Source organism: Seriola dumerili, unplaced genomic scaffold (assembly GCF_002260705.1).
Source record: "Seriola dumerili isolate Sdu_G_001 unplaced genomic scaffold, Sdu_1.0 BDQW01000160.1, whole genome shotgun sequence".
NCBI lineage: Eukaryota > Metazoa > Chordata > Actinopteri > Carangiformes > Carangidae > Seriola > Seriola dumerili.
This window is the reverse complement of record NW_019174415.1, coordinates 204782-225183: the sequence shown is the minus strand read 5'-3', so window position 1 is coordinate 225183 and position 20402 is coordinate 204782. Positions and strand designations below refer to the sequence as shown.

The 20402-nt window shown below is 40.7% G+C and overlaps 1 protein-coding gene across 2 annotated transcripts; it reads left to right on the top strand.

Annotated features, from left to right (window-relative positions):
- Positions 1-826: 826 nt before the first annotated feature.
- nsun7 (NOP2/Sun RNA methyltransferase family member 7) lies at positions 827-20363 on the top strand. 2 transcript variants are annotated; one of them, XM_022751591.1, is made up of 13 exons: positions 827-1041; positions 1620-1980; positions 6787-6845; positions 9500-9630; positions 9726-9878; positions 10531-10714; positions 11631-11865; positions 12358-12501; positions 13018-13119; positions 14372-14507; positions 15194-15317; positions 18767-19031; positions 19613-20363. In XM_022751591.1, the coding sequence occupies exons 2-13, from the start codon at positions 1650-1652 to the stop codon at positions 20026-20028; spliced, it is 2280 nt and encodes a 759-aa protein (XP_022607312.1). In that variant the 5' UTR covers positions 827-1041; positions 1620-1649; the 3' UTR covers positions 20029-20363. The 2 variants fall into 2 exon arrangements, with proteins under 2 accessions (XP_022607312.1, XP_022607313.1); XM_022751592.1 differs by lacking the exons at positions 827-1041; positions 1620-1980 and adding an exon at positions 5496-5582.
- Positions 20364-20402: the final 39 nt, after the last annotated feature.

Below are 20402 nucleotides of genomic sequence, written 5' to 3'. Positions count from 1 at the left end.
GGCTTTGAAAGTAATTAAAAAAAAAAAATCAAAACAATGCCATATTGCCTTCATTGCACTATTGTTTAGTGTCACTGACTGACCTTATGGAAAGGAATTTGAAGTGTCTGGACACAGAAAACCTTTTATCTCACGTTACATTTGAAATAGATTTTGGTTGAAATGTGCAAGACTGAAAACAAATGACACATTATACAAGTGAATCTTTATCAAATTGTGTAACATTAGTGTTATTGAGAACATAATGGAAGTCTCAGAGGTACAATTTTTCTCAATATAGGCTTCAAAAAAAGGTCTGCTTATGTGTATGGTGCAATGTGTGTAAGTTGAAGTTTTATACAGACATATAGTAATTTAGATGATTGTCTCAGATGGAATAATCGTAGTGCAAGGAGCAGAGGAAAATGGAGGTTCCCCAGACCTTAGCTTCGCCCCTGCGTTTGCATGAAACCTTCTTCATGGACCCTCGTTCTGAAACAGCAGGTGCACGCCATCTGCAAATGATTTAGGTTTATCTATGGCTGTCCACCAGTGCTGTCATTAGCTTTCGTTTGACATATTGCTCTGTAAAACTTTAACAAGCACACAATGTTCCAGATAGACAGAGGACATCCAGCGCTAAAGAGATTAATTCTTGATCCGTGAAGAACAGGACCTTGAAATTGGCATGCGGTTGCCATGGTGATGGAAGCACGCTAATCCAAAAAGTGCTATACAGACATTTAGGAAGTTTGTTTTTAAGTGGAGGCACAACACTGGGTGTGTTAAAACTTAAAAGCAGTTTTATAAATAACAGAGGAGATTCAAGGGTTGGAGTGGGGGGTGTTGTAAACATCTGCGGAGACGCCCATTGCCTCATAACGGACCCAGATTTATAGTGGGGAATTTATTTGCCTCGAGTCAAGGAGTCACCAGAACGACCAACAGTGGCAACTACCGTTAAAACTAGCGTTACATACTTGCACCGGTAAATAAACATGAAAACTCCCGGATACGAGTGAAGTGTTTTTGGGAGCGAAAGCGGGACACTCCTCTCGTAAGGTAAGGTGAATTACACGAAATATTTAGTTTACCGCTGTTAACAAACAGTAACGTTAGCTTGGTTAAATCATTGCCTAGGTTTTTAACGAATCATTCCGAAAACGTAACCATCATAGTAGCCATTAGCTAACATTTCCTCACTTGTTTCAAAACAGAATATTCAATTAGTTTACTGTTATGTGCCTTACTTAATACTTACAGCCAGTTACATTTTTAAATAAATAATTAGGCCACATTATCTTCGAAAAGCATTACTTTTGGCCAAATGTTCACCCTGGCTAGCTAACCTTAAATGAAACAATGCAAGGTTAAGTCATAGATATTTGAATCACACCATTTTCACCATGGTTATAAACGTTAGCTTTGAGTGTAATTGATTGGCTGCACACATTTTGCAGTGACGTTTATGGCTAGACTGTGGACATTTATTCACAAGTAACTTATTTAATAATGTCTAAAAGTCGATTTTCTTTATACTGCCCCAAATCCCAAATTTATCTCAGTGTCTAACTTGTGTATGAGTGGTTTGTGCATTATTTAACTCCTTAAAGTAACGATTTATTTTGGCATGTTGTCAGGTGTCAAAGAGGAAACACATCACTGAGAAGATGGTTAGAAATAAAAACAGTCGCTCTTCCACATTAAAAATAGCTGACTCCCAGATTGCAAGCAGCAAAGATCTGACTCCTCTGGATGACCCAGCCGACAGTGACATCCCTGCTGCTCCTCCAGAGCTCCAGACCACTGGCCAAGGTCAGCTGGGCTTCCCAGACAGAGTCTACCTGCTGGCATCAATCATCTTTCAGAATAACCATCTGGAAAAGCCTGCTGCCCACAGGTTGGTGAATTATGGCAAAGAGAGTGGAATCCCATTACCGGACGTCAAAGATGAGGAGATGCAACGTACTGCTTATGGACTAGCCTTCAATACGCTTAAATGTAAGTTTGTCAGTGACTGGTTACCTGAGGTTGTTTGGGTTTGTTGAACCTTGTGTCCTTATTACTTTTCCTTTGTTTCTTTTCTTGCTTCCTTTTTTCTTTCAACCTTGCATGCATGTACACAGCCACGCCCTTTATACACTTGAAGTGTGTGTTTTGGGTGACTTGTTTAGAGTGTTCAGTGACCCCTATTTTGATTTATTTCAGGTACATTAAATTGCATGTAAAACAAGTAAAGTATTTGATTCCAGGCAAACAAACAAACAGCCATTTGAAATGAGAATGAATAGCCCTGGGGAAGTTAATTGACAGGTAGAATTGGATATAGATAGATTGATGAAGGGCAAGTAGAAGATAAAAAAAATGCTTGAATGACCAGGGGGAATTCTATGTGATGCTACAGATCAATTTAGCCCATAATCTGTTATCTGGGACTGGGGTGGGGTCTGGGTGGCCGAAGTCACAGAGGTGTGTAATCACCATGGTGATCAGGGAGGCGAGGTGAGCTGACTGTCAGTGCAGGAAGCTGGCTGGAATCGATTTAATGCGTTCTTAGTGGATGGAGAGGTCAGGTAGCAGGAACACCCTCATAGCCATGAATGATTTTGTTCATTCTCACCACCCATCCACTGAACTAGGATAAGCCTTGGGCCTACATGTCCCACAATTAATGCAGATCACCTCAAAATCTAGCATCTAATTTATCATCACAAGCCCCAGCACATCATTGCAATAACCTTTATCAGTTTTACCGCTGTAGGTCATAGTACTTACATTTCTAGATGAAATCGACTACATTGCTAAGGATAATAAGAGAGCACTTAGGGATCTTATTGCCAGGACATTGTTTTCATTCATCACCCTTTATTTGTTTCTACAAGAGGATGCCTGTATGCACTAACCAGAATGAGGAATTAGCTTTTACTGTAGGCACGTGAAAACAAATTAATTTGCACGAGAACATGAGCTAAGCTCTACTTACAGGAGAATATGGCCTGCTTGAGCTTATAATAATTACAGTATACTGCATTACTTGCTAAATTTAATCCTCTTTTTGTTCAGAGCTTATTTCAAAGACAAATATTCCTCTCTTATCTGTGCTATGTTAGTACAGTTCTTCTTTACAGTCCCCATCCCCCACACCTAACATTTTTGGAATTGGTTAATTTGTACAATTTCAATTCAGCCACCATTGGCTAGTTTTCAGGATAATAAACAAATTAATGTTTTTTTCTTTAATTTTTACTGTTTTCCTGGAACATGGTCTGCACAGAAAATGGATTAAATAAATTCTAGTTTTCATGTGTATTTGAAGCTGAATCAGTTTGCAGTGTTACAGTACAACAATTTCTGAGTACATCATTGTTTCACACGTAGAGCAGCTTGGGCTGATTTTTCATGAAACTTTATTCCAGTTATGGAGAAGGTGACTTTCCTCAATCACATACACATGTTGGTCACATGTTAGATTGTCTCGATGTGTGGTGAAATTGGGTGCAGATGAAATGACACAACCTGGAAGCCAATGTTAATCTCTCCTCTTCCTCCTCCTCCTATGAGCAGTGTGACTTTTGGTGCAGAAATTGATTTACTAGTGACACACACCCATGCTGGCAGCCACACACACACACACACACACACACACACACACACACACACACACACACACACACACACACACACACACACGAAACACATTATTCGTGCACTGCCTTGCAATGACTGATCCAAAATTGAGCTGAGGTCAGTTGTTAACCCAAAGAAGAAATGCTTCAGCAGCGAAAAAATGCACAGAGCAAAATGCCAATGAGCTCTGGTATTGATCTTGTGATTATAACTGTTATCTGCTCAAAACAAAAACGTTGTCCAGTAATCTCCGTGTCGGTGGCTGAGGACACAGACTTTGTGATTGTCAGTCACTACTAAAATATGGAGTGAAAATTGGAGTTTACCCTGGTGTAGATTCGACATTTTTAAAACAAAGACAAGGCTGAAGTTGCCCAAATAACAAATATTAGCAGTCAAGTCCTTTTTGCCTTCGTCTCTGCTGCTTGTTCTCTTACACTTTGTTCTGATTGTTCTCTTTCTTTTGTATCTTCAGGGCTTTACTATTTCTTCGACCTCTTCCGTGTGTTTAAAAATTCTTTTTTCATATCTGAGTGACTTTCTACACAATCACTGACCTAGAGGCAGTTTGTGTTGTCAAGGTTTCATTTCTTGTTGATTGGTCATATTGTATGTTCTCACTGCTCGAGGTATGTTCAGATTTTAAGCTATGTAAAGTCATTTTTGTGTGAATTTTTACTGGTAGAAAATAGTTGACCTTGTCGCAGGCAATGAGAGCCCCCCTCCCTCCTTTCCTGCTCTCCCTCTTTCTTTCCACTGGCTACTCCTCTGAGTATTTCTGCCTCATTGTCCATACTGTCCAACTGGGCTGCCAGACGCCCTTGTCAGATGACTGTGGTTGCTGTATTCTCTATGTGCAACTAGAAAGGTTCTTAGGACCACTTTGTATGAGGCTAGACTTAGAATATTGGAGAGAGGAAGACTGTCTTTTTTGTCCTTGACCACAATCAGAGCAGCTACCACCAGTATGCCTTAGCAGATGTTAAATAGTGCATGTGCACAACATGTAAGAGAGCCTTGCTATTTAGTCCAAAGGTAATTGCGTAACTTATGGCATGTACCTTTTTTTTTGGCTGCTCCTCTGTCAGATTAATGTGCAATCTGGTGCATTGATGCGGAACATTGTGAGACAAAGAACTGGCTGAAGAGGTGCCTGCATTCAGGTCTGGCTCTTTCACTAAGGATCTGTTTGACTACAGTCCCCATCAATCACTGTTCATTGTATAATACCTGGATAGAAGCCACAAAACACACAACCTCAACAAAAGTCCTGGGATAACTAGTGCCTCCTGTTGGTGTAGGACAAGTTTCTCATTAGACTGATTCCAAGCCTTTTTTGCATGTCAATTTCTAGTACCAGGGGCTCTGATTTGAGAAATTCTGTCTTGTCCCACAAGCAAAACCCAGCACTGTTTCTGCTGTGTAAAGACGTCTTCTGTATGTGATTTATAGCTGAATTTTCTCTGTGTTTTACTCGACCTGCTGTGTATGATTTATAGCATGTGGAGGACTGTGACCTCTACAGACCCAACCACCATGGCCCCTTCTGGGGTCTGTGCTTCACTGTGTGCAGTGAGTGGTTATCTCTTCAGGGCTTATCTTGGAGGACCCTCTGCAGTAATGGCCACTGTTGTAAACCTTATTGACCTACATCAGCTTTAAATTAGAGCACTGCTGATGATATGCCTTTGTTTCCACAATTAAAGATAAGCTCCATTACATGGCAAAATTTATTTGTGTACCTGGCTGCTTGTGTGCTGATATACCTGGATGCAGAGACCAAGAGTACAGTTTGGCATGATTTGTGATGTGATAAATTAACAGCGGTGTCCGTGGTTTCCATGTTGTCTCAATAGATGGGCTCTGTCCTGGGCGTACCTCCTATTTGCAGCTTAAGAGCTGTGTCTAAAACGAAGAAGAATTAACCAAGAAGGCAACCACACATGTAGCAGACACACTTCACACGCATATTAATGGTACAACTGAAGGTTTTCACACTTACTCAAACACATGCACCTCATTTCCACCTTTCATTTACTCTTCTGCAGTGACATAGATATGTGTGCCAGTCTCCCTTGAAACACGTCCACATTAGAGAATTTATCCTTTTTCCCATTTCCTGTGTATAATGAGCAAACACTGTACCTGCTGAGTGGCTTTGGAAGCAGCTGTTCTTTAATCCTCACATGATAACCTGGATAGTGTTGCCATCTCTCCATCTCCCTCATGTTGAAAAGGAGAGCCCACTGCTCACAGATGGGTGTGAAATGGATAAGTCTTTTTGTGTTTTGGTATATTTCAGAGGGAAAGCATCTTGTTGGCTATCGAGACAGTGGCTGCCTTCATGACGTGACAGTCAGGGCATGGGGATTAAAAACAATATAAACCACACATAGATATCTGATTGGCAGCTCTCACCATTTTACAGTTTATATAGTTATATTTCTATTCTATTGTCCAGTTTGATAAGATGTGCAAGCAAAGCGTAATTGTAGAGCTGTCCATCAATTTGCTACCTCATCATATGTAACGGGTGTTAAATAAGATGAATATAAATGAAGATAAAATAAAGAGAGTAACAAGAGTCAGAAACACAGTGTAGTCTGGTATGAAATACATGCATGGCTCTTATATTTGGTTTCACAGATCATATTTAGATGTACCCTGTCAAGTACTTCAGATGTCATTAATTCATTAGTCCCTTGATTTCACACATGCACTCACTACAGACACAATAAACGAAAGAAATGAGGCAAATGAAGAATCAGATTAAGTCTAATTAAGAACCAAATAAGCATTTAATCATGGGAAATTTCCCCCCCCCCCCTCCTCATTTAATTGAATTATCTTTTCAAATTAAATCACGATCGTTTGGTATGCCTCTAGGAGCCCCTCTCCCTTTGTCTTAATCTCTTTTCTCTCTTTTTTCTATCATTAGATATGGATTTATCCTTCGTAGCATATATTTTACCAGTTAATGGATAGTATGTAATTTCTTGTGCCTTTATCTATTGCTCCAAATGAAAGAGTGGGAATTTTTTTCTAGGGATAATTAGACACTAATATATAAAATGGCACTAATATACAAATGTATTGCTCAGATGCAAAATTAGTAATGGAAATCCCCATTACTACATTTCCATCCTTTTACCTAATCTTTTTTACTTTGTTTCTGTACAGATCAAGAACTGCTGGAGGACATCATGATTGACAGCTACTTTTACCCAACTCAGCCAATAGTAAGTGAGTTCCATAGGGGCAGTATTTTTAACATAGCAGAAGTAAACATGTTTAATCCTTTGGCGTATGTCAGCATTATGTGACAGAGAGGCACATAAATTTCTTTCAATTGTTCAAAAAAGACCAGAAGTAAGTTCTGGAGTTTATAATGCCATTCTTTTGTATATGTGTTTACCTCATGCTCTTTTTCTAAATTCTTTCACTCTCAAGGATTTGATGGAGCCTTACTCAGTGTACTGTATTCCTGTCCTGCTGTTTATACTTCACGTACTCTTTGTTTTGTTCTCAAGACCTCTAATCAGTAAAAGTAGTTTTGATGTATTACACTGATACACTCCTATTTTCTCCTTTTCTCCTTTTATATACACCTTTTATATTCCCTGCCCTAATCGATGACAATCGCTCCCTTTGGAGTAACACATCTAAAAAGTACTATGTGGCAGAATATGCCTGGCTGCGTTTTTTCCTTTAATGCTTTTCTCAAACAAAACACCTCATTAATTTGTGATGAAATCAAAATGCTGTAACAAGCCAGGGGCAGTGTGTTTGGAGGTAGCATCTAAGTGTATTCTACACAATGTCTACCCAACATCTGTCCATGAACCAGTGTGCTGAATGCTTTTAGTGATACTAAGGCTATGCTGAGTAGTCGTAAAAGAAAAATTCCTAACACAGCTGTGAACCTGCTGCTGTTAGACAGTAGAAGAATGCCCTGCTACTTACATGAAGAGGTATCCTCTGGAGGAGACTGGTGTGTACTCACCCTACTTTTAACATTCCACATAAAAAAAGCTGTGGAAAGATGAGGGCTGCTTTAGCTCCTTCTCCAGCAATCTGGATGGTGATAAAACATGCACAGAGTGCAGAGCTAGTCTGTGTGCACAGAGCTAGTAGAGGAGAAGAGTGATGAAAGCAAGAGGTGCTGTGTAGAAAACCTGAGCAGTCATGGAGTGTAAAGATTGTAGACAACTAACGTCTATTTCAGTGAGGGCGCAAACATATACGGACACATTAATACACATGAATGTGTGTTTGCAAAGCAAACCCTACATACACACACCTACACTCACACTGTAGCCCTCTGAAATATGGCCCTGGGTGAAATGAATGGGTCTCCCTATGTGTTGGTGGCAGGTCGTTACTCTGCATCCCTCTAGTGAGACAATAAAGCCCAGACACAAAGAGACAGTCTTTAGAACTCAAGCTCACCTCCTTTTACACTGCTGGCATCTATAAAGTTCAACCTTGATAGAGAAAGGAGAAAGAGGTGGGTGAGAGGGAATAGGCTGGCTGGAAAAAGGGGGGTACATGAGGGTACTGGAAAAAAGGGGGATTGAAAAATGAAGATACAGATAGAGATAGACTTGCATGCTGAAAGAGCCTGAGGCATATTTGATCTCAGTGGAGAGAGAAAATGAAGCCTAAATCCTGTGGAGGATGGAAATAGCCTGAGTGACAATGTCAAATCTGTAGAGGCAAACATATTAGGCTGAGCAGCACATTTAACATGAAACAGATCCAATCCCTGTATAAAATGAGCCATGAAACTTTAATCATATCTCATGTATTCCAATTGCCTTATCTATAAAACTCATCTGATAATACTTAACTTAATTTAACCATTGGCCACATTGATTGATCAAACCCAGCTTATGGTCATGTGATAAAATAGAAAATTAATCCATGCAAAGTGAGACCAAGTTACTATCTTATGTTGTAGGCGTGGATCTGAAATGACAAACAGAGCTGGTATGTTTACTGTGCGCCAGTTTCCTACCATGGGATGTTGTTGCCAGGCAAATTAATGACTGGGAATTTTCCCACACCCAAGGGTTTAACCTTGGTAAAGGGCAAATGGAACTTGAGCTAGAGAGGGAGGACAAGAGAGGAAAAGTGGAGTGCCACAACCTGTCTCATAAACCAACCTTTCCAAAAGCGCCTGGAATGAATAATAAGTGTTGGCTAATTCCTTAGCTGCAACATAAACCCTTGTAGCGTTCTAGCTTCTCGCCCCATTAGCCCAGTAGTGAGGATGTGGCAAGCTGTTGCTGCTGTGGAACACCATCTGCCACTAATGCAGCTGGTGCCCTCCCACCCTCAGGGACAGAAAGGTGGAGTGAGAAAGGGAGAAAGAGAGAGAGAGAGAGAGAGAGATGTATAAACATGGAAAGAAGAAGAGAGAGAGGTAGAGAGCTGAAGGGAGAGAGATCATTGTAGAGGAGGAGAGGTAGAGACACAACTCAGGCTTCCTCCTCTGTTTAATTAGCAGAGGTGGGGTCATGGCAGGACATCCTTGAGCTACTATGTGTGTATCAGTGTCTGAAAACTGGATAATTTAGTCTCTGAATCAATACAGATAAATACTATAACTGCACTGCACCCCTCATTAGGTAACCAAAATAGAGCTTTCTCTTATACACTCAAATATCAGGTTGTGCTGGTTTTATGCACTTTTAAATTCTACATATGTACCTTATGCTGCAGACTTTTGAGGTGTAACCCTTCAATAGATAAAAGCTTTCTACCAAGCCATGTTATTTAAAATTAGACATCTGTCTACATGCAGTTTCTGTTCTTGTTCCTCCTCTTTTCATTGTTCTCTTGTTAAAACAGGTGTCATCAATCAACTGTATATTTTGTTCTTATGCTCCAGCCAGATGATCAGATGGGCCTTGTTGCTGTTATGCTGTATGACTTCCAGGACAGGAAGTTCCTCCCACGGGAATGCTTAGGGGAGGAGGAGATGATACAGGAAGTTAGAGATGTCGAAAACTGTCTTCTCAGGTAAGGACAGAAAATAAGAGGGAGCACAAAGAAAGAATTCAAACTATAAAAGGGAGGACCAACTGAGAAAGAAATTTTATTTGTGTTCTTTGTAGGTTTAAAACCAAGCTGGCAGCCTCTTTGGCCCGCTGCAGGATCAAACACAATCTCCTGTCCATTGAGTATATCCTGCCAGAGAGTGTGAAGACAAAGCAGGAGAGATCAAGCAGCCTTCCACTTTACACATGGGTCAACACACTGAAGAGCAGGTCAGCTGAGCACAAACTAAAATACTCTCATACACAAAACTAGTATGCGCTCACCCACTCAAAAGCAGATTACATATCTATACGTTGACACCTGTACATGAACATGGGAATGCACTGAAAGCATACACAGAGTAAATGCAAGCATCAACGCACTCACCTACATCTATACACAGACCTTAAACTTGTGGTGCTGCCCAGTGTTTTATGGGCCAGGTGCCCTGCTGACATCCAATTAAACCACCAGACTATGTGTGCGCGTGTAAGTGCGTGTCTATGTGTCACTGTGTTTGTGTGCTAATGTGTGTTCTTGCACACGCCCCGTCAGGCTGATTCAGTTAGGTGTAAATCCTGCTGCTGCGGACAGATTCAATCAGCAACAACCCTCAGCAAGCTCTGGGACTGTAAAGGTCACCTGTTGGGACGAGTGGTGTGTGTGTGTGTATGTGTGTGTGCTAGTGTGTATCTTAATGGTTTTTACTGCACATATTACTATTGAAGTCTTAAAGTCTTTTAAAAGGCCACATAGCAATTCTACACACTGTTATTATCTATAATGACAGTCTTCCTCTTTCTCCCAACTCTAACATTCTCCCGTCCTCATCCCTCCTCTATTGGGCTTCCACTAATCCGCCGCCCTCTCCTTTGCTTCTAGTCTTGATGAGGTCCAAAGTGTTCTGCGGAGTGCAGGCTTCTCGCAGGTGAAATCGATTGGGCAGCTAGGGGGCCAGAGCTTCTGCCAGGATCCCCACTGTGGGGATATACTGGTATTCCCTGCTCAGCTGAAAGCTCAGCTGTACGCCACCAAGCTACTTAGCGACCACAAACTCATCATCCAGGTACAAGCTACACACAGAGAGGAGATTTCTGACAAGGGCAGCCTCCTTTATGTACTTAAATATGGCTGTGGAATTCTGTTCAGCACTATCTATATCTTCACTGATATTTATGATTTAACTTTGGTAATAGACTTGGTTCCTGATGCCAACTAAGATTAGTTTTCTGAGATACAAATATTTCACATCAGATTCCCCCATCTGGCCATACTTCACTTTGAGCCATAAAGAATTCTCAAGTCAGGGGATGAGCGGTTTAATCATTTAATTTCTACTCCATTAAAGTCAAGCTGCCATACAAACCATAAGCAGCACACAGCACTACAACACACTTGAATCAGATTTTGCAGCCAAATACAATCAAATATTCAATCACCTCTCCTTTTTCCACTTCTTCCCTCTCATGATTTATGGGTCTCCATCACACACTCTCTCTCTTCTGTTCTTTGCAAATGTCCTTGTTCTTCTCTCCATTCTCCCTGGTTTGTCTTTTCTGACAAACCCTGTGATCTGGATGCTAACTACAGAAACTCAACCCAGCCCAGTGGTTCCACAGGGATATGTTATGCACTATTTCCAGAGGGGATCCCATTGATTGAAGGACATCTCTGTTGTAATCTGACTACACCGCTACTCTCGTTCATTTTCTACATTTCTCTTTTCCTCCATCTCCTCATCTTGACTCCCTTCAGTTTCTGCTTCGCAACAGCTGTTCCAAACTCCCTTTTCTCTATCATCTATTCCCACATCAGTTCCATTCCCACTATCATACAGTGTAACTCTTCCTATTACTTTCTCTTATCTCAGTTTGTGTCTCATTAGTTTGCAAGTGTTGCTAAAAAACCTGGTTCTTGAAGTCTTAAGTTGAAATCTGTTGGTCTCTCTACCAAACTAATCCTTTCATTCAATGTGCCTGTAGGATAAGTCTTGCAGCCTAGGCCCAAAAGCAGTGTGCTCCGTGTTACCTGAGGAAGGAGATGTTCTCATGGTGGGATGCTTCTCTGACCTCACAGTCTGCCACACCGCCTCCCTAATTGCTGAGAAACATAAAACCAACTGTAAAAACCTGCCCACAGTTTATGTTTGTATCAGCGATCGTACGGATGCTCAAAGGGAAGATCTACAGCAAGCCATCTCTGCTATGGGCTGCAAAAGTAGGCACAGATTGGACGTGTTCATGTCATAATCTGTTTGTGTCTTTGTATGAATGATAAAAGAAGATATACAGAAGGAAGTAGAAGCAGAGTAAACAGCTATTAATTTTCTTTTTGGGAGCTGACTAATTAAAAAAAAAGACGGGGGTATTTACACAGAAAGTTTTGGTTAAAAAATTGGTAGTTTGTTCTTTTGAGCAATTTGCCAGAGCAGCCAGTGTACTTTAGACCAGTGTCCGCTGAGATTCCAGGATTTATGTAAATATTATTTGGTAATAGCGGCTGCCACCCTAGTTAGTCACTAGGGAAACAATTAAGTGCACGACAAAGCTGACATTTTTTATAATTGCAGAAGATGCCTTCAGGCAGGGAATCTTTCTGCAAAGAAAGAGAGAGGGACATTGTGAACAGACTTCTATTCTACTTCTATTTATTCTACAAATGTGTGTTTATGATTATGTTGTTATTACACTGCATGTGCATGTTACTCAGATGTGAAGCTGATACCAGGGGTCTTTGAGTCTTTGGATGGTGGTGACAAGCGACTTCAGAAGGTGCGCGTTATCCTGTTGACTCCCAAGTGTTCTGTGTCTGCAGTCAGCAACCCAGTTGAATTTATACTGCAAGAGAATGGAGGTATGTAGTATTCTATGCATTCAGCAGGGCCATACAGTATGGACTTAAGAAATACACATTGTAACCTTGTCTATATTACACCTTGTTGTGTCCATACTGAAATAGGAAAGAGGTATAAAAAAGGTTTTAAGTTTTAAGGTAAGCAGTGATTTAATCAATAAATGTAAAGTGGAACAATTCCACATCAAACAATTCCATCACAGAGTTACATGATTACTTATTTTTCTGTTTAAACAGAAGATGAAGAGCATTACTATGAATATCAATGTCCATTTTATCCATTTTATTGCTATGTTTGATCTTGTTTCAAAGATAATTCTTGATGATCCACCCACAATCCTCTCATCCTCTCATGCACATCCTAACCCTCTCACAAACTGTCAAATCAAGCCCAACCATCTACTTACTATATGCTAGTTATATTAAAATTTCTTATATATAATCTTTACTTATACTCAGCACTGTTTTAAACAGAACAATTAAAAAAACTCAGATACTGTTTCTCTGTTTTCTCAGACCCAGACCTGCTGCAGGACCTATCCCAGGGTTCCATAGCGCAGAGCAAACTGGAAGCTCTGGTAGCCCAGCAGAGGAAGGATATTGATCATGCCTTGAAGTGTGGGTGTTGAACCACCTGCTCTCATGTAGACACACACACACACACACGCACACTCAGACACACGTACCATATGATCTCAGTCTTGTGCATGTAGCCTCTCTCACCTCTCTGACACAATGAAGCTTATACTTCCTAATTATCTAATCTCGTATGCCATTAGACTGGAGCCTGTGGTGTCCCTTGGAGACAGTCTGAGTCTTAATTAGGAATGCTAATGTTGCTCTGTGCTGGTCAGCCACAGTCTGCTGCAGCATTCCTTGCATATTTTAAACAAGTGATTAGTAATTCTGCTTTGTAGTGCATAGATTCTGTAGAACTGAACTTGGCAGAAGGACCTACTTTGTTAAGTCACATGATATGTAGAGCAATTGATATTGTATTGTATTTTATACAGATGTTACAATTCTTTTCTGCAGGCAGAGTTTCTTCTGCTGAGTTGCATTCTATATATTTCATTTATTCCATTGAGTACCTTGTTAATCGGGGTCCATCTTGTATTGTTCAGTGCTCTTCTTTTTGTGTTGGTCTGTGTCATGTTCATCAAGCAGATGAAGTCTTTCTGTTAGGTGCAATGAAAACCAGAACCTGTAATCTCACTGTCATCAATCGGCCCTCTGTACATTTTTCCAGTTTAGATACTGTTAATTAATGGTGGGTGCATATTGAATGCTTTGGCTGGGTTGAGTTGATGGTATAATTTCAGTGTCTCTACGTAGGCACATGCTAAGACAAAGACACAGACATTTGTTCACATTTGTTTGTAGACAATTTGCCACATTTGAGCAGATTTTATTTGTGGTAATCTCTGCGTGAAATGTTTCTATCTAACTACAATTTGTGAGCAAGAAAGACATCATATCTCAAGTGAAGGAAATCAAACAGCCGACAGCCTCACAAATCTACAAGCCAGCAGCAGTTGAATAAAATGAGGAATGTACATACGTAAACAGCATGAAGAAATTAATATTCGACAATCCATTTCTTCAAAGGGAGCATTTGATGAGGAGGATGGCTCTGTTTGAATAATCGCATTTAATTGTCACAAAATGAGAGGAGGAAACACTCTATAACTAAATGTGTGTGTGCTTATCTTTTCTCCCTGGTTTAATTGAACATTAAATGAGTTTGTCGTTTAGAAGTGTGGTCACATGTCAGTAAACTGGCTTTCCTTGTATGTATTAAGTGTCATTAAACTACATTATATTTACATACATACAATATGTTGATATATTCATGCATATTTGTGTGTAGTCCCCAAGGTTTTGGCAGTGGTATACTCTACCTGTTCTTCATACCCAGAGGAGAATGAAGAGGTTGTGAGCAGAGCCCTTGAACAAGCCAAGGCCAGCTCTGAGCAGGAGGAGGAACCAAAACAAGCAAACTTCAGGTCAGCCTCAGTCTCTTTACCTCAGTCCCCTGTTGCACTTTCTGCTCTTTCATTGTCTTTCTTTGTGTGTTTGCCTCGCTGTCTCTCAGCCTGCGGAGTTGTTTGTCTGTCTCCTTTCAGACAGGCCTCTGTCAAAGTCCCACTACACCTCAGGCAGGAACTGAAGGAGACTCAGTGAAAATATAATCAAAGTTGCCATTTTGTGTCTCTAAACACTGAAAAAAGTTTTCAGACAGCTTGCCTTCCCATAGATACCCTTTATAGTTTTCCATAGGTTTTGCGTGTGTGTGTGTGTTTTTGTTCGTGTGGTGTGAAGAACTAAGACTTGTTGAAGTCAACCATTCCTGTAGACTTGAATATACCAAGACTGACAACTCTCTGCAGTAAGCTGGCCTGGTGTGCTGGCAATGCCTCAGGCTAGCATAAATAACACAGATAATATGGGTATGGATCACACTAGCTTTAACTAGACAACTGGTTCTTCTGTGCATTTTATAGCTGAAACAATTGATTTATAATTTATTGAATAATGAAATAACATCATCCAAAGGTTAATCAATATTGAAAATAATAATTACTTGCAGCCCTAGTGCTTTTTCTTAGTTAATGTGTCTTTTATTAACTTTATTAACTTACGTATGTTCATACAATATATTTTTTTATGTGTATGTGTGTGTTTCACATAGGCTTAGTCCATCCCTGTTCAGCTCTCCTAACAATGCAGAGGGCCCAGAGGAAACAGACCCCTTCTTCATGCTGGAGCCCTCAGAACAGAGTAATGGCTGCTTCCTGGCTGTTCTCACCAGAGAGGTGAGCATCACTAAATCATAACGAAACTTTACAAAGATAAAACAGTGGTTTACATTGATGAATTGGTCTAGGGTCAATTTAGTGTTTTAGTGAGCACAAGAAAGGAGGAGTCATGCAGGAATGCACTCAAGCTGAATTGCACATTTAAATAACATGTATAGAAAATACTTAACATCACTGAGCAGTAACTTCTATGGCTCAATGTCAAAGCCAAATGTGAAATCTACCTAAGATGCTGTTCCTCATCGGCCTTCAGGTTCTGCTGTAATAAGGAACTTCTATCTTACTATCTTAAAATGTAAAGTCAGAACCTTTTTCTACATGTTTACTTCTTGAACAGAATCTGTTGCAGCTAAAAAAAACATCTTAAAAAAGTAGCAACACCACAGCAGCACCACTCCACTGCTGCTGCTGCTTTTAGGCAGTGCAGCCAAAGAGACAAGCAGGGACAAATTTAGATCATTTAGCATCCGGCCCTGGCAAGCTATCTAGTCTCCAATGACAGAAAATTTCCAACAGTAGTGCTGGACCTGACCAAGGGCTTAACCAGTGTGATACCAGCATGTTACTTGGCTTACTGTTGTATGTTTGCCTGACAATTTGTTCAGTTGTTAAATTGCTGTTCACAGAAAGGATACAGTGAGTATGTTTTTTTGCACACATACAGTATACACTGAGGTCAAACACTGACTGATCCATTATTTATATCTGCTGAGACGCTCTTGTCCTTCACCCACTCTCATTCAAGTCCTGAAAAACCATCATACAGTTGGCTCTCTCATGGATGCACGCAGACACAGAAACAACAGAGACAAGGTGAAATAAGTTTAATTGGTGAACGTTAAGGCAAGCATGGGAATTATGATGAAGCAGGTACACTGTGCTGTCTGCTATCTGTCACACACAAACATCCACTGGGAAACTGAAGCATGTTTGTCTAAGTGTAGAAACAGAGCCCTTTGAATGGGAAGGTATGCAGGGATCAGGTGAAAATGAGCATCACAGACTGTGACAGGAAAGAAAGAAATGAGAATGTTGGGTCACAGACACAGGCATCCTGGCTGAGTTTAATCAGCACCAAGAAAGAAAAGTGAGATGTAGGGGAAGGTGTTGGGCTGAGTGTGAATGAATGCTCAAAAGGAAAATCTGAAGATAGAGGAGGACATTGTCTGGGTCAACTTAGAAAAAATAGAAATTCAGTACGTCACAATGAGATGAGGGGATGAGAGGAGCAAGATGACAGTGAGAGTCACCCTCTGAGCATAAAAAGCAGAGAGTTGGATAGAGAGAGTCTTGTATGTCATAGCTCATATTAAAAACCAGAAAGGTGATTGAGTCCTCTTTTATTTGTGTATACGTCTGTGGAGGTGTTTTGGAATTACCTTTGAGAATTGGACACAGTAGACACAGCAGAAATTTCTTGGACAGAGTGTCTTTGGAGGCAAATTCAGAAATGTCAGTGTCTGAAAGGAGCCCTCAGATCAATTTTCTGACTCTTTTATGAACACTGATAATTGGTACGCACTCTGTCTTTGACTCTATTGTGTCGTCGAGTCGTGAGGCTTTAATTGCTTCATAAAGTCTCTCAGTCCTCTATTTCAGCCAAATTCATCTCGTCTCCAACCCACTTTCATCTTCCTCTCTTTGTCTATCCTTCTCTTTCACTCTGTCTCCCTCTCTCTCTCTCTCTCTCTCTCTCTCTCTCACTCTCACTCTCACTCTCTTTTGCTTATTACTTAGGCTAGATAGTAGACTGTTAGGTCTAACTGGCCATAGGTGCAGTGTGTTGCAGTTGATCTACAGGGCTTCCCCACATCCTCATAATCCACAACATAGCCATGTTTACGACATACTCCCTCACATTATGAAATCTGCTCTCACGCTTATGATGCCAGTGCAGGGTTATTAAGCCATCGTACCCCCACCGGGTATGACGGGGCTCTCTCGCACTGTAGTGTCTGCTTCTCTCTGGCCGTTCATCATGTTTTATACCTCCACTGGCAGGAATGAAAAGATAATCAAACTGCTGTAATGGTGCTTCAAACATGATTTTTTTCTCCCTACCTCCAATAAACTCAGCTAATCAAAAGTTATTGTGGCACTCTGAAAAGCACCATAAAAATAGCAATTATATAAGTGTTTGAATGCTGTCTGGCTTACATCGACTGTCATAGAAGCGCCCAGTGAAGTTCTTTATGAGCCTTCCATACAGGAACAGCTGGGGACAATAAAGACATTCAAGTGATTCTGGTCAAATTTTTAGAGGAAGCACAGCACATCATGGGTGGACTTTGCTCTAAAAGACTGTAACTACTGAAGGACGAAGTTGGACAATGTTAATATAGGGTTTAGAACCCCACACCTTTCACTTTTACTTTTTTCATTGTGTAAGAAGAGTTCCATAAATTTGGATATATTTGCCAAGATATATTGGATGTAATGAGTTCAGACAACAGTACTGAAACAGAATGGGCTCCGCCCCAGGGTGCGCTCTGCAGATTAGTTTGGCAGAGTGTAGAAGGAAATGAGAGATTTACAGAGTATGGCATAGTTGGTTAGTGGAGAGGAAGTGAGATTTACAGGGGTGAAGGGAAGAAAGGGAGGCAAAGGAGAGTGTCTGTTGAATAATTCAGCGCCCCCTGTCTGTATGAGTTAGCATCAATGAAGTTCAGGGCGTCCACCAAAGACTGCATTATAGCCGTGCTTCTAAGACATGTTTACCTGTGTGCACAGAGTTTCAACACTTATAGGTACATGCACCTGTGCAAAATGCACCCTCCTCGCATGCACAGGCACACTTTATTTTTGCAAACATATCTATGTACACAGAATTACAGATAGCTTATACAAACACATATATGCATTTGCATTAAAGTACATACAAGCACTTACAACAAAATACACACATAAACCCACACAGGCTGCATGTCCCCGTAGTGTACACTGTGCTTGTGAATAATTCAGGTGTTGAGGAGAGCAGTAGGCTGCTGTGTGTGCTGGTGCTGAGACAGCAGGTGACCCCGCAGCCAGCAACAAGGACATGGTGGCTCTCCTCTCCTCTCCTCTCCTCTCCTCTCCTCTCCTCTCCTCTCCTCTCCTCTCCTCTCCTCCTCTCCTATATTATATATTGTGTAAAGCAACTCAAGCATTAATTCTTTTTTCTTTTATTGTGGTAAATTAATCTTTTTTTTAGTAGATCCATTAAATGTTTATTATATGATTTGCCTTAATCTCTTTGTGATTTCTCATTGATTATGATAAATGAGAATATAATATATAAATATAATAAGTATTATATTTTATTTCTTACACTGGAGTGTTTGGGTAGCCAGTCAGTGAAGTTACCTGGAGCGCTAACTATATGCTTCAGCATACAATAGTTAAACAAATAGTTTCCATTACATTTTCACAACAGCTATTTGGTCATGGAAACTGTCATTTCTCAACAGCCTGAGCCAGTGGTCAATGAGACACCACAGGAAGTGCTGGCCAGGGCAAATGCCAAAGGCATACTGGACAGGATCAACTCCAACGAGCCAACCAGAAAAGAGCTCCATGGACATACCAACAGGATGAAAAAAGCAGCACGTGTGCGCACCTCTCAGCCCCACCTTTCAGTCTGTATTCAATCCAAACACCAAGAGACGAAGGGCAGAAACAGTACTTCATTATGTGGACATCAGGAATTTACAAACAGACGGTGGTCATCACAAGGTGGGCATGATTGCTTCAGTCCTATATCTTAATTCAGTTGTATATTGTAACAGATACATGAAGCTGGTTAAAGGAGTAGTTTGACATTTTGGTAAATACTTATATTTGCTTTCTTACTAAGGCTTAAACGAGAAGACTGATGTCACTCTCATGTGTGTCCATTAAATATGAAGCTACAGCCAGTTAACTTTGCAGTTGTATAAGTTATATCTTGTTTGTTAAATCCATACAAAAACTGGATTCTTGTTTACCTTAGGAAAGAGCCAGGCTAGCAGTTTCCCTTGTTTCCAGTCTTTTGCTAAACTATCGTAACCATCTCCTGGCTGTAGCTTCATATTTACACAGATAAGTAGAATTAATCTCCACATGTACCTGTAGTGAGAACCCGAATAAGCAAACTTTTTCCAAAATGTCAAACCATTCCTTTTAGATTTTGGCTAAGAGTAGCAAGGAATAATGTTGGTTTGAACAGAAGTCGTTCAGTATTTATTTCTCATCCCCTTTTCTCAGTGCTTTCTGTAGTTTGGTGAAAAAATCAAGTTCTCTTCCTCTGACCTCTATCCCGTTTTTTTGTCTTTCAGGTAAACCCAAATCTCTGCGCTTGCAAACCGTAAAGAATACCGTGTCCAGCCCCTTCGCTTCCTCGAAACAAGAAAGTTCTTGCTCCTCCTCCCTCAAACCAGAAAACAGCAAACCCACCAAAAGCATCACCCCTGTATTCAACACTACAACTACTACCACCACCTCTGTGCATCCCGCCCCTCCTCCTTCTACCCCTGTTGCTCGTCCTCGTAGAGCTCTTCAGGAGGTGCTGAAGCCTGTGGTGCTCGTTCTGCCTCCTGTTCACTTTCCCAACTTCTTTCCTCCCCAGCACAGCCGAACGGGATTCAGCCCCAGCTTCAACTACAAGTGGAGGGGTCCGGGTCAGACTGTACCCCTCTCCCGCTCCAGTGGTGGCCTTTCCAAGGATGTGGTGAAATCCCGGCCTCTGTTTTGAGCTCACAAAAACCCAACATAAATATGAAAGAGGTGTTAACCTTTGTGCCAAGTGCTTACTTAAAATAAAGTCAGAAGTATTTAAATCTAACACCAAAATGTATAGTGTTATTTAACTGCCAAATTTCACAGAGCATGTGAAAATGTCACCTCAAATCTTGAGGTTATCACTTGTCATTATTAAAAAGTCATTATTACCACGTCTTTGCGTTCCATAAAGAAGAACCTTGCCTCATTCAGAATCTAATCAAACTGCATATATTTATAGGGCTGGGCCAATGTCATTACAATGTCATTACATAATGAACAGCTATTACTTAAGGTTCCAGTGACCTGAAAAATTAAAGGACATATTCAAAAAGCTGCTGCTTTTTC